General features: G+C 52.9%; 1 protein-coding gene and 1 pseudogene across 1 annotated transcript in view; one reads left to right on the top strand and one right to left on the bottom strand.

Annotated features, from left to right (window-relative positions):
- CFAP46 (cilia and flagella associated protein 46) overlaps positions 1-12,449 on the bottom strand; it is a 100,379-nt gene that overhangs the window by 28,903 nt on the left and 59,027 nt on the right. Inside the window, exons 31-38 of the mRNA XM_088019923.1 lie at positions 11,665-11,814; positions 6,121-6,269; positions 5,212-5,310; positions 4,704-4,836; positions 3,800-3,946; positions 1,625-1,825; positions 1,425-1,531; positions 251-418 (exon numbers count right to left, since the gene is read on the bottom strand). Of these exons, the coding sequence (XP_087876049.1) occupies positions 251-418; positions 1,425-1,531; positions 1,625-1,825; positions 3,800-3,946; positions 4,704-4,836; positions 5,212-5,310; positions 6,121-6,269; positions 11,665-11,814 (1,154 nt within the window). The remainder of the gene's footprint in view (positions 1-250; positions 419-1,424; positions 1,532-1,624; positions 1,826-3,799; positions 3,947-4,703; positions 4,837-5,211; positions 5,311-6,120; positions 6,270-11,664; positions 11,815-12,449) is intronic.
- On the top strand, positions 7,597-8,007 carry LOC114221833 (phosphatidylinositol N-acetylglucosaminyltransferase subunit P pseudogene; annotated as a pseudogene).

Below are 12,449 nucleotides of genomic sequence, written 5' to 3'. Positions count from 1 at the left end.
GGCTGGATGAGAGCGCGGTCACCCCCTGTGCTGCTGTCCTGGAGGGAGGTGCAGGTGGCCACAGGGCCAGGAGGAGGTTCTGCTGGAGGACAATGGGACCCGGGGGGGGCTTGGCCCAGGAGGAGAGCTGGGCATGGGGTCAGGACAAGGGGCAGGGGAGCAGGGGCACAGGGATGGTCCCTGACTGTGCTCAGAGCTCCAGCCCCTCAGCCCCCCTCAGGAGGCCCCCCTCCCCAGCAGGGCTGCTCACCTCTTTATCTTTGCGCGCTCTAGTTTTATGTCCACACAATTCTCTCTGTAGCCCCAGGTGGTCAACTTTTTCTCAATCTCCATCAAGTGATCATCCAGTTCGGTCAGCAGAAACAAGCGTTCACAGTCAAGTAGTCCCTGAACGGCCCGGATGCAGAGGCTCACACATCTGTGGGGGGCGTGGACCATCCCATGTGTTGACTGCAGCCCGGGCAGTGTCACCCTGATGCTGAGCACCCTTCCCGCAGACCAGAAACCACACAAGCCACGTGCTTCCATCACAAGACAGTCAAGCTGGAAAGTAGCATTTCCCCCCAAAGCACCGCCCTCCTGTGACTCAGGAGCAGGAACCCACACAGAATCCCACTTCCGACGTGTGGGTGCTGCCGGCTAGAGTCCCGGGAGCCCTGAATAGGAGCGGGAACCCATGCAGGTGGACAGCCATGAACAGCCCCTCTCAGATACAGGAACAAACAGAAGGCGCAAAACCAAGAGGACAAGCCTCGGCGGCTTCTTTGTTCAGGTCAATGAAATGGTGACGCGCAGCCCTGATTTAGGAGACGAGCGGGGCACGGGCGCAACCTGTGACAAAGACTCTGTGACGTTACAGGACAAGATCCAGAAACACATACCAACACGACCCAAATCCCAGAGGAAACAATTTTCCAGAAGAATACAAATTCCCAGAAAGACAGCTCAAAAAGAAGCCAAAAATCTGAACGACCAATAAGCACAGAAGGCCAGTGCCACTCTTCAAAGCTCTGTGCCCAGACAGGCGACAGGCTCGGGAAGCAGCCGGCGCAGAGGTGAGGACAGAGCCCGACAGACCCCAGGGAGGCATCTGCTCACGGCACCGAGTTCTACACTGTCACGGGGGACGAAGAAGACCCGGCAGCCAGATCCCCGCCGGGGCTCTGCCTGCCCCTCACCTCACAGGTACCCCTGAGAATTTAAGAACCAAACAAGCCACCTGCATCCCTGCTCCAAGAAAAAGGCACATTGGAAAGGAAGAGACACTGCCCCCAGGAGCAGGAAGGCCGAAGGTCAGGCTCTGGCGACCTCCCTGGGCCTCCTCCCCCAGGGGCCATGGGCCGCACACAGGTTTCGAAAACCCCATAAAGAATAAAGTCAACCCTGGCTTTCACATGAATTAAGTTTTTCTTACAAAGGACTACCTGGCTTCTAGGTCTGTGACCATAAATTCCAAGATGGGCACTCGGTTAGGTCTTTCCTTCTGCAGGACCCTGAAGGTATCTATGAGTCTTTGAAACAACTGGAGGGCCTGAGGAGGACAGGGCGTTGACATCTGCATGTGGCTCCCGGCCACGGGGACCCGGCCACATGCCCCCCTCCGAGGGCGCCAGGGGGCCCCTACCACCACTTCGCTGCCATCGCTTCCCAGGGCCAGGAGCGTGTCTGCCAGAGTCAGGGTGGAGCTGTACCAGAACTCCTCGCCGCCCCCCCGGCGCTGCGCCTGCTCCACCATCTTCTTCGCTGGTCCGTAGTTCTTCTCCTTGTTGGCCAGTTGTGCTAGAAGGTGCAGGCATCTTGCTTCCGCACAAGGGTCGTCAAGCTCCTGAAACATGTATATGTGCAGAGAGAGGATGGGGTGGCGGGAGAGAGACAGCGTGAGAGCAGCTCGGGGCTCCAGGCCTTCCGACACAGTGTCCACTGGGCTGGCCCTCACCTCTGAAGGGCGCCCCATATTTGCCCTCAGGGCATGGGGCTGGGTAGGCTTCCGGCCTGTGCATGTGCGAAAACCCGCTTCCAGGGTTCCCGACCCCTCCCCTTAGCGGCAGAGTCCGCAATGCCCTCCTGGGAGCCACCGTCCAGACGCTGGCTGAGGGCAGCGGGGCAGGTGGGTGGTGAACGGACTTTTGCACCCTAGCCAGCCAGGGCCATCTCATCGCCCAACCATCGCACACGGTTTCAGTGGCCTGGGCGTGGGGTGGGGGTGTTGTCGGCCTCTGAACCACACCCAGGCAGGAGGACGTGGGCTGCTCAGGCAGGAAGAGCAGGAGTCCAAGACAGCTGGCTCCAGACAGAGGCGCAAGCATGCAGCCCGAAGGGACTGAGGAGGGGGCCTGGTGGGCCTGGGGCCTGTGGTCCAACAGCCAAGGCCCCAGAAGGCAAATACAGGCTGGAGGCGAGGAGAGGAGGTAGACACAGGCCGGGCACATACTGGCCAGCAGGGGGCGTGGGGGAGCCACAGTGAAGACGCGGACTGGGGGCTGCGGTGGACGGAAGCAGGGGCTGGGGCCTGCAGACGCCCCAGGGAGACGTTGCCAGGCTCTGACCACCATGGCCCCACAGAAGCATGGCCATGGTGTGGGTGGTTGAGGGCAGCGGATGGCCCCCATGGAGGGAAAGGCCCGTGGGCAGAGCACCATCCATGCATGTGGAACACATGAGAGAAGGCTCGTGGGGGTGCAGTGTGGTGTCTGGAGGAGGCAAAGGTACCCCAGCCACCCTCTGGGGATGGACACTCCCCAGGAGCTCTCTGACACCTGGCTCCTCGGCCCACTGGTCTCAGAAGAGGCCGTTGCCAGCAGCGTGCAGCTCTCAGTGCCACCCCGGGTGCTTCCCCTCCTGCCCCCGGCCTCACCCCCTTTGCAGTCCTGCCTGCACACAGCTATCTGTGTTGGCCTGAGCACCCTGCCCACTGCCTGAATCTCCCATGGCCTTGAATTTTTGTGCTTTTATTAGGGACTTCTCTCTCTCTGGAGTCTTTCAAAACCAGGGACAGCCAGTCTGGTCCTTTAGCTTTGCCTTGCTCGCCCCCCGTGCATGCAGTTCTCCGAGCTGGATGCAGATAGAACCGCCTGTCTGCAGGTGCCGGAAGGCCACCATCTCTACGGGGAGGGATGCACACATAGGCATCCATCCTCACCGATGACAGAGCCCAGGAGAAAAGCAACAGCCTGGCTCGGGAGGAGACAGCTGGGGCTTTGGAGCCTCCAGGTGCTGGCACTAGAAGGGCCAGTCACGGGGGCACCAGGAGGTCCCAAAGATCTGTGCTCAAGGGCAGAGCAGGTTCAAGAAGCTGAGCAGATAGGAGTAGCAGGGGGGCTAAGGAGCTGAGCTAAGATCTGAACAGCCAGACTGGAATGCAAGCCTTTCTGAGGGGGCTCAGAAAACCCCAGGCTTCCAGTGAGGCCCCCAAGAGAGCACAGATACCTGCAGGGCCTACACCTGAGGAGTAAGGACGAAACTCATGGGCCAGGGGCCAAGCCCCAGGCCCTCCAGGCTCTCAGCCTCTGTATGCAACATCAGGATACACAGCGCCGGGAACACTGCCATCCGTGGAATCAGACCCGTGGCAACCATAGGAAGCAGGGACTTTAGCAAACTCTCCAAAAGAGTGAACAAAAACCAGAGAAACAGGCGAAGGGCAGAGACTTAGATCCAAGTCCAGGATGGACGTTCCAGAATGGCGAGCAGCAAGCCAGCTTCCAAGCAGACAGCCCGAGTCCCAGAGAGCCGCCGTGGTGCGCAGGTGGGCAGGCTGATTCTGGCGGTGCAGGCGCCCCTGAGCCCGGCAGCCCCTCACCTGGAAGGCCAAGTAGGCCTCCGACAGCAGCAGCCTCGCAGGCTGGTACAGGTCCATCTCCAGCAGCACTTCTGCTTTGAGGGTCCACAGCTGGGGGAAGGATGTCCCTTCCAAGCCCCTCCCGGTCTCTCCGTTTATCTTCAGGAGCTGGAAGGCAGGGCAGGTAGGTCTGCGCCCATGGCCGGCAGGAAGCTGCCCACCGTCCGTGGTTTCCCACCAGGCTGGGCCCCCTGCCTCGGCAGCGTGCGGTCTCCCGGGACAGCCATCTCTTCTCACCCACCAGCTCAACCCCAGGGGCATCAGAGCTGGTCCTGTGCTGCCCCTGCTTCCGCCCGTGCCCCGTGCTCTGTGACCCCACTCTCCAGTACCAGGCGGCACCTGGACCGGCATGGGAGGTGTCACTGAGCCTCTGAATTCGGCAAGACACGTGGGGGCCTGGCATGTTCCTACCACGGCTCCCAAATGGTTGACGTTGGGGGCTCACTAATGGAGTCCCAAGGGGCGGTATGCCCATGGTGACAGGTGTGCCGAGCGCGGTGGCTAGGATGGCTACTTTCCTTGGTGGGCGAGCCCACACAAAGTGAGCCCGCTGTGTGGGAGGGAGAGCCGGTTAGTGGTCAGACTTCCTGGCCACTCTGTAGCTGCCAGGCCTCGACCACCCTGCCTGTCTTCTCTGAATCCTGCCCAGTGCCTCTGGCGGGCACGCTCTGAGGTGATCTGTAGCTCCAACTTCCCCAGAGACATCCAGGGCACACCCGACCAGTCCCCGGGTGTCCCAGGGAACCCGGCATGAGGGTCTGGACACAGCACACGGTGAAGACACGTCCCGGCTAGCAGCCCGAGGTTGGCCTCGGTGCTGCCCCGCTGGGCTAGGAACAAGGTGTTGCCCGCAGAGTGAGGGTACCTTGTCCTTGGCCACGAGGGGCTTCATTTCTGCTGGGTCCACTGCAGTTATGGGTTCAGCCAGAGTTGGCACACTGTCTTCCAAGAGTGGTTCCTTATTCTTCTCCTTTCTCAAGGCAATTTCTTTTCTGCAGCTAATGTAAGTAACACAGGTGATATGCCAAAGAAGAAATACAATGGCCAAGACATACCTGAAGATGTTCAGTGTCATTAGTAATCAAGGAATGCAAATTAAAATAGCTATAAGCAGCCACGGATCACTCACTTGTTTACAAAGATAACACAGAATTCCCATGACTGCCCCCAGGCACTGCCCCCCACCTCCGGCACAGCCCCCCCAGGCTGAGCGCCCTCCCACCCCCCACTGTCTGGCTGTGACGCAGGATGGGGCCTGGGGTTGGAGGGGACACAGCCGGGAGCAGTACCGCGTTGGCCAAATCCTTCCTTGGTTACAGGTGAGCTGGTGTCCCGCCCACGGTGGGTAGAATAGCAGTGGGGAAGGGCCACACCTTGCCTGCTCCAGCTCATAGATGTACGTCTGCCCGGCCACCTCTTCATGGTAGGCAGCTGTTTCTCGCAATTTCAAATCCGAACAAGCAAGGGCAAGTCTAGGGGAAGGGGTGATAGGGAGAAAGAACACGGTCACACGGGACCTGGTAGATCAGAGTCAGGCTGCACTGGGCTCAGTTAGCCTCATAACAATCGGTAAAGAAAAAAGGAATGTATCATTTAGTGATGTCTTCAATAATTTTTAGACCTAAGCAAAATGACACAGGTGCCTCTACCAAACTTCAGGTAGAAAGAATTTTAATACTCACTGACACATCTTACTCCATACATACCGTCGCAGGGCGACCTTCAGAGGGAAAAATAAGGCACCGTGCGTGGGGCTGTGGCCACAGTGACAAGTGCAAAGCAGAGAAGCCCTGCTTTGATTCTGATGTGAAACGGTTTTGTTTTGAGAGGATTTCAAGCTTACATAAAAGCGGCACAAACACTACAAAGAATTACTGTGCATCCCTCGCCCAGATCGTTTCGGCACAAGCGCTTCACCGTATCGGCTTTATCGTTTTGCCTCCGCACCCCTGCCACCCCCCTATGTTTTTTTTCTGGATGATTTGAGAGTAGGCCACAGACACAGTGGCCCTTCATTCTAATACTTCAGTGTATATTTCCTCAGAACAATGATCTTCTCTTAAGGGCCAGGTCAAAATTTTAAAATAAAATTACTATTTTTATGTTAAGTATATGGATTTATTTGGTTTTACAAATCACAGGGACTATTATTTATAGAAATAGTCAACCATAGAATCAATATTTGGAAACGCTGTTTGTTTTTATATTACTTTGGGGAAATTTTTCCCTTTAGCCACCTGAATGTTCCCCAGTTTCCCTGAATATAAAACAGTCATACTGACCGCAGGTGGTAGAGATCTTTGAGGCTCTTGCTTTCTACCACAGACGCCGCGATTACTACACCCAACTGCAGGACTGGGATGGTGAGCTCGTAAAGGGACATCTTCTGCAGGGCTCTGACCAAATGGTCCAGATAATATAAGGTGTATGTCTACATAAATACACAACAAACATGTAAGGTCAAAGAGGGGAGGAAGGGTAGGCCACTAGCTTATAGGGTCTTTCTTCAAAAACCTCTATCCTTCTCCATGACAAGCACAGCTCCTGGCACACAGCAGGTGCTCAACAGTGTTTGTTGAATGAATGAATGAATGAATGATGTGCTCTCCTCTTCTCTCCCTCATTCATAGCTTTCATCTTGTCGTCTGCGATCATCCAAAATCTTCAACGCCCAAGTGCAGTTAAAAGTCCTCACAAGAAACAATCTATTTACATATTTACTCAAATTAATGTTTTTGTTAGATTTCTTCTACTAAAAACTGCTGATCCATTAAAAACAGAATTTTTTTATGAACACATATAACTGCCTTAAAATTTAATACAGGTAGAGAAGAACAATACTTATAACAACAGACTGGGTTTGATGAAATAATTATTCTGCAATGAAGAATTAGAAAAGTTGGATGAAGTATTTTAAAAATGTGCCAAAAGCTCTGAAGACTGGGTAACTGATGCTGGGAGAAGTTACTGGGCTGAGTGCCAGAAGACAATGGGTATCTAGAGAAATGAGCCTGCCATATTGGGGTCCCTTTTTCCTGGGGGTTTCTGTGGATTCAAGAGGCAGCTGAGAGGTTGGATGGTACTTCTGGTTTTTGTTTGTTTGGGTTGTTTTGGGTTTTTTTTGTAAGGTGGAGACAACAAACTGGCCTTGAGGGCCCACTGAAAGCTTCATGCCCAGGCTGGGTGCCTAAAGGTCTGCACCTTAGGATGAAGGGTGATCTACAAGTAAAGCAGCTGTCTCAGGGACTTCCTCAAAAGCCAGTGGCTTCGGGTGGCCTGGAGAACATGTGGTTCTTTGAGAGACTAATAATTGGTAACTCCTGATGAGGCTGGTCAGGAAAGGGGTGGGAACACACAAATCCTACAAACCCTGCGGACACTAAAAGATAATAAAAGCACATTAAGAACATTATATTACAAACTTGAAATTTTATATTAAGTGGAAATATCCTAGAAAAACACAATCCACCAAATTACAAGAAGAAACAGAAAATCTGAAGAGCTCCAGAACTACAAAGTAAACTGAATCATAACTTATGACCTTCCCATATTGAAGAAAAGGCCCAGAAGTTTCCACCAGGGAACTCTCCCAAATTTAAGGAAGAAATAACAAATAATCTTATACAAGTCTCCCCAAGAATAGTAAAAAAAAAAAAAAAAAGATGGGGGGGCCTTCCATGGTGACAAGAGGAGTGTCCTGGCTGGCGCTGCCCTCATGCCTCCCAGGCCAGCAAAGATTATCTCAAGTCACAGGGAAAATGGTAGAAAATTCACTGTCACCATTGCCAGAAAGAGCGATTTATGGTTTTATTCCTTTCTTAAGCTCCCAAGTTGGCTTCATACTATATCTTGCTATATCTTGTGTGAAATCTTATTCCTGAATCTTGACTAAACTCCTTAGGCTTAACCTATTGGCCTCAAAAATATTGGGCAGTTGCACGGCCATCTACCTCCTCATTACTATAGTAACTGGTTATGTACTTTTATGTGGAATGAACGTGATGAGTACCTTTCCGCTCAACTCCATTCACACGATCCCAGATAACTATGCTAAGATCCACAGCAGAGGAAATACACCAAGAAGAGGCCATCCCAGCATTAAGACGTATTCCCATTAGTGAAGTATATCAAATGTTCTTTTTTGCAAAGAACTTTACACCAAAAACTAAATTGTATGTGGGCTAATACCAAGCATTTATTGTAAGTTTTGATATAGTAATTTTGACCATAATTACTTTTATTATCTATTAATAGCCTGATATTGAAATGTAAAAAAATTGAACTTCTCTTACATTATGTTCCATTAATATTAAAATGTTCTCAAATATCAGTTATTAATGAACAGAATAAGTAAAATACCACTTCATCATATACCAGACTTTAAAAAAAAATAAGTATCAGTCAAAGCATGAAGTCCCTCCAAAAAAAGGGATGGGGGAGAGAACACTTCCTAACTAAAAGGCCAGTGTGAGATTGTGACCCAGAAGGTCATGGATCCTTGGACTTTGTTTTTGTTGCTGGCACTGAGCTCCTAAAACCCTTGCAATCTTGTGGCTCATGAGCCCCTTCTGAGTACAGCTGAGTTTACGCCCGGGAGGTGACTCTGGGCAGCCCCTGTCCAGCTCAGGCTGGGGGTTGCATGCCGGGGACCCAACCCTGTGACCAGAGGGCGGGAGCTTTGGTCCCTCCCCCCGATGCCGGGCTCGGAGAGAGGCTGGAGACGGGATAAATCGACGGCCAACCATTTCATCACTCACGCCTGCATAACGGAACCTCCCTACAATTCCTAAGTGGAGCGGTGTGGAGAGTTTCCGGGTGGTGAACACGTCCACACGGGGGTGGCGCATCGAGTGCCACACACTTCGGAGCTCCTGTGCTCGGCACCCGCCCAGACCTCGCCCCGTGGACCTCTTCAGCTGGCTGTTCACTTGCATCCTTTCTAATAACCCGGTAATCTAGAAAGTAAAGTGTTTCCCTGAGTTGTGAGCCGTCCTAGCAAATCATCAACCCCGAGGAGGGGGTCACGGGAACCTCCAATTCGTAGCCACGTCAGAGAGCGGTGCGGACAGCAGTGTTGATGTGGGGGCCACCCTGAGGGACTGAGCTCTGAGCCTGAGGAGCCCGTGCCCACCAACCCTGGGAGGTCCGTGCCGGGACCGGGCTAATTCACAGGATGCCCGGCTGGTGCGCACAGACAACAGGAGGGCTGGATGTTGGTGTGGAAAAGCCGCACGTCTGGCGCCGGCTGGGAGCAGGAAATGGTTCAGAGTCTGAGTAACTTTTTACCAAATCCTGACGGTGCTATATGAACAGGAATGAACATGGAAGCAAACACCCCAAAGTGTCAAACACGATTATACATGAGATGAATAATACGTTTCAGCCACATTAATCTTATGATAATTATCAGCAAAAGATCAATGTAATAAATTAAAAGAATAAAGGAGAAAAAACATTATCCCTTGAACAGATGGAGAAAAATACTTGGTAAAAGTCTATAGCCATTCATGATTACGACTCTTAGCAAAGAGAAATAAGAAACTTCCCTAGTCAATAAAGAACATCTATAAAACTACAACAAACACCAATTATACTTCCAAGTAGTGTTGGGGACCCTCCCGTTGAAGCAGGAAATGAGATAAGGCTGTGTGCTGTCACGGTGTTTCTTCAACACCTGCTGAGGCCTGAGCCAGTAGAGCCAAGTAAGGGAATGAAAAGTGCAAGGAATAGAAATTAGGAAGTAAGCAGCTGGCTGTAGATGGAATGATTGTACGCACACGAGATCCAGAAGAATTTACAGATAAATCACCAAAATTATTAAAAGGTTAACAGAGGGGCGCCTGGGTGGCTCAGTCATTAGGCATCTGCCTTCAGCTCAGGTCATGATCTCAGGGTCCTGGGATCAAGCCCCACATCGGGCTCCCTGCTCCGCGGGAAGCCTGCTTCTCCCTCTCCCACTCCCCCTGCTTGGGTTCCTTCTCTCTCTGTGTCTCTCTCTGTCAAATAAATAAATAAAATCTTAAAAAAAAAGGTTAACAGAATTATATTTCTATATTTCATGTGGAGTTCAAGCATGACACAAAAAGGCATATTTACAATAGCATCAAAAATATCAAATACATGGAAATACACCTAACACGTGCTTAAGCTCCACACAGAAAACTCGATCCTCTGTGAAGAATCGAGGGCAGGTCTAAACCAGTGGGGAGGCAGACTGTGTTTACGGACGGGAAGGCTGTGGAGAGGGTTATCTCTCCCCGAGTCCGCGGGAGACTCAAAGACTCTGAGCAATCACAGTCTGCACCCCCCAGAGTGTTAAGGGGAATCTGACACGTGGATTCTAAAGTACATGTGGAAATTTGAGGAGAATGGAAAGAATGTCCGAGACCTTCTCGAAGAACAAGGTGAGGGCATGTGAAGTTCAGTAATCATGACCATGAGGTGTGGGCACACGTTTGTGGACACTGGATTCAGGACAAACGTGGCTCTGCAGAGAAGATGGGCAATTTTTTTCCCATAAATGGGGTTGGAACATTCAGATACCCAGATTTAAAAGCCTGAGGCTGACCTTGCCCTACACCACACCCACCAATCTCAGTTGGATGGTCCATGTGAATCTGGCACATAAAACCATAAAGCTTTGGGGAAAATATTCTAAGAGAATATCTTCATGACCTTTGGAAAGGGAAACGGCCTTTTTAAGCAGGACACACAAAGTATAGTGACAAAGGAACAGGTCACTAATTTTTATCACATTAACACTAGGAACCTCTAGTCAATGAGAAGACCGCAGGAGAGCCAGGCCGAGAGTGCAAGGTGATCGGCCCTTCGTAAATTTTCGAAGTGTTGTTCCCAGACTAGATCAAGAATTCCTTCAAATCGACAAGAAAGAGCCAGAAACCTTACTAAAATGTGGGCAACAGACTAGAAAGGCCGCAGAGAGGATGTCCGAGTGGCCAGAGGACACAGGAAGGTGCCACCATGCTTCCTCTGAACGGCCAAAGTAGGAAGGGGAGCCATACGAGGCCGGCACAGTCGACCAAACACATGCTCCAAGATGCACGGATTCCATCACGAGCGCTCACAGCAGCTTCGCGAGTGAAGCCACGAGCTGGAGACAACCCGAATGTCATCCAGTGTTGAACGGGCAAATGGACCGTGGTCTAGTCAGGGGCCGTGGGACCGCTCCACAGCCAGGAGAGCCAACAGGTGTTGGAGACACAGACGACCGTGGACAAATCCCACAAAATACTAAGTGAACGAACCCAAACGCGAAAGATTTATAGGGAGTATTTCCACATTTTTAAGCACAAAAGACAGGCAGAAGGCAGTGGGCACTGAAGGTCCCCAAAGTCGTCGGGTCTAATCCCTGGAACCTCACAAGCAAATGGGCTTCCTTGCCAGTGTGGTTAGTGTGGAAATCCAGAGAGGGAGAGATTTCTGTGGGTTACTTGGGAGGTCGCAGCCACAGACACTGCCCCACAGCGGCGTTTCTGTGTTCAGGCGTGTTCCTGGCGCGGGGAAGAAGTGGGGCGGGCTGCATGACGACAGGGAGCATGTGCTTCCCACTGACACCGGCGGTTCATCTGGGGAGTGTGGCGGCCTGGACGGGGGAGGCCCGGGGCTGACCGTGCTCTGCGCCTCAGCCCGGGCAGCACACACAGGTGTCTCCTTCTCAACGAGTCACTAAGCCCCCTGTTCAGGTCGCCCGCTTTCTGGATACACTTCACGACAGAAAGGCTACCACGGGGCAGGGACACGGGGTTCGGAACGCAGGTTGGCTGGCACCCTACCAAAGCCCACACCACTGCTTGAAGTCGCCTTACCGGCTTCTGGATGCTTGATGGGTTAATGGTAAAGTCGCTTTTATCTTGTTTAAACACCGACATCACTTCTTCAGGGCAGGAGTAGGAAGCCCATTCTTCTATGCTTGTGGGTAAGTCTTCAAGCTGTTTGCCAGGAACTGTGGTTTGATGCTGTAAAGCAGGTACGCAGGATTTCTTTTAGAATCAGCACCGCCTGAGCAGACGGGGGTGAGCCCTGAGAAGGCAGCGCCTTCGGGGACCCAGGGCTGCCTGGATCTGGGCCCCCACCCCGCCGCCTCTGCCCCGATGGTGCCCCTGCATGTGGCCGCCCTCCCCGTGACCCACACCAGAGCCACGTTCGATTTCACAGCCAAAACACCCTCTGACATCACTTGCAAGAGCACAAAGCTCTCTGCCACGTGCAAACCAGAGTCTCCCTGGGGTGCCCCGCCTCGCGGTACCCTGGCACCTGCACATCCCGCGTGCGGTCAGTGCTGTGTGGACACGCGCACAGAGGACATAGTGCTGGAGCCCGGTGGGAGTGCCCGCTCTGGACGGCCACGCACACAGGACTGTCCAGCGGCTGCAGCCGGCACGGCCGCGTGGGTGCGCGTGCGGGCTGCAGGCTCCTCAGGATGTGGGGGCTCCCTTCCCCCGCTCCAGAGAGCTGCCCTCCCTCCCGCACACCCACGGCCAGAGAGGAGACCCACGTCCTGGGTCACCCTCCTAACAGCCTGGGGTTGTCCTCCACTTTACAAAAGAGGACACTGAGGCATAAAGAGGTCCAGCAGGCCCCACAGCCTGGG

The sequence above is a fragment of the Eumetopias jubatus genome, unplaced genomic scaffold (genome assembly GCF_037043125.1).
Source record: "Eumetopias jubatus isolate StellerSeaLion01/CBP00866 unplaced genomic scaffold, mEumJub1_p1.0 scaffold_17, whole genome shotgun sequence".
Classification (NCBI taxonomy): Eukaryota; Metazoa; Chordata; class Mammalia; order Carnivora; family Otariidae; genus Eumetopias; species Eumetopias jubatus.
This window is presented reverse-complemented; position numbering and strand designations above follow the sequence as displayed.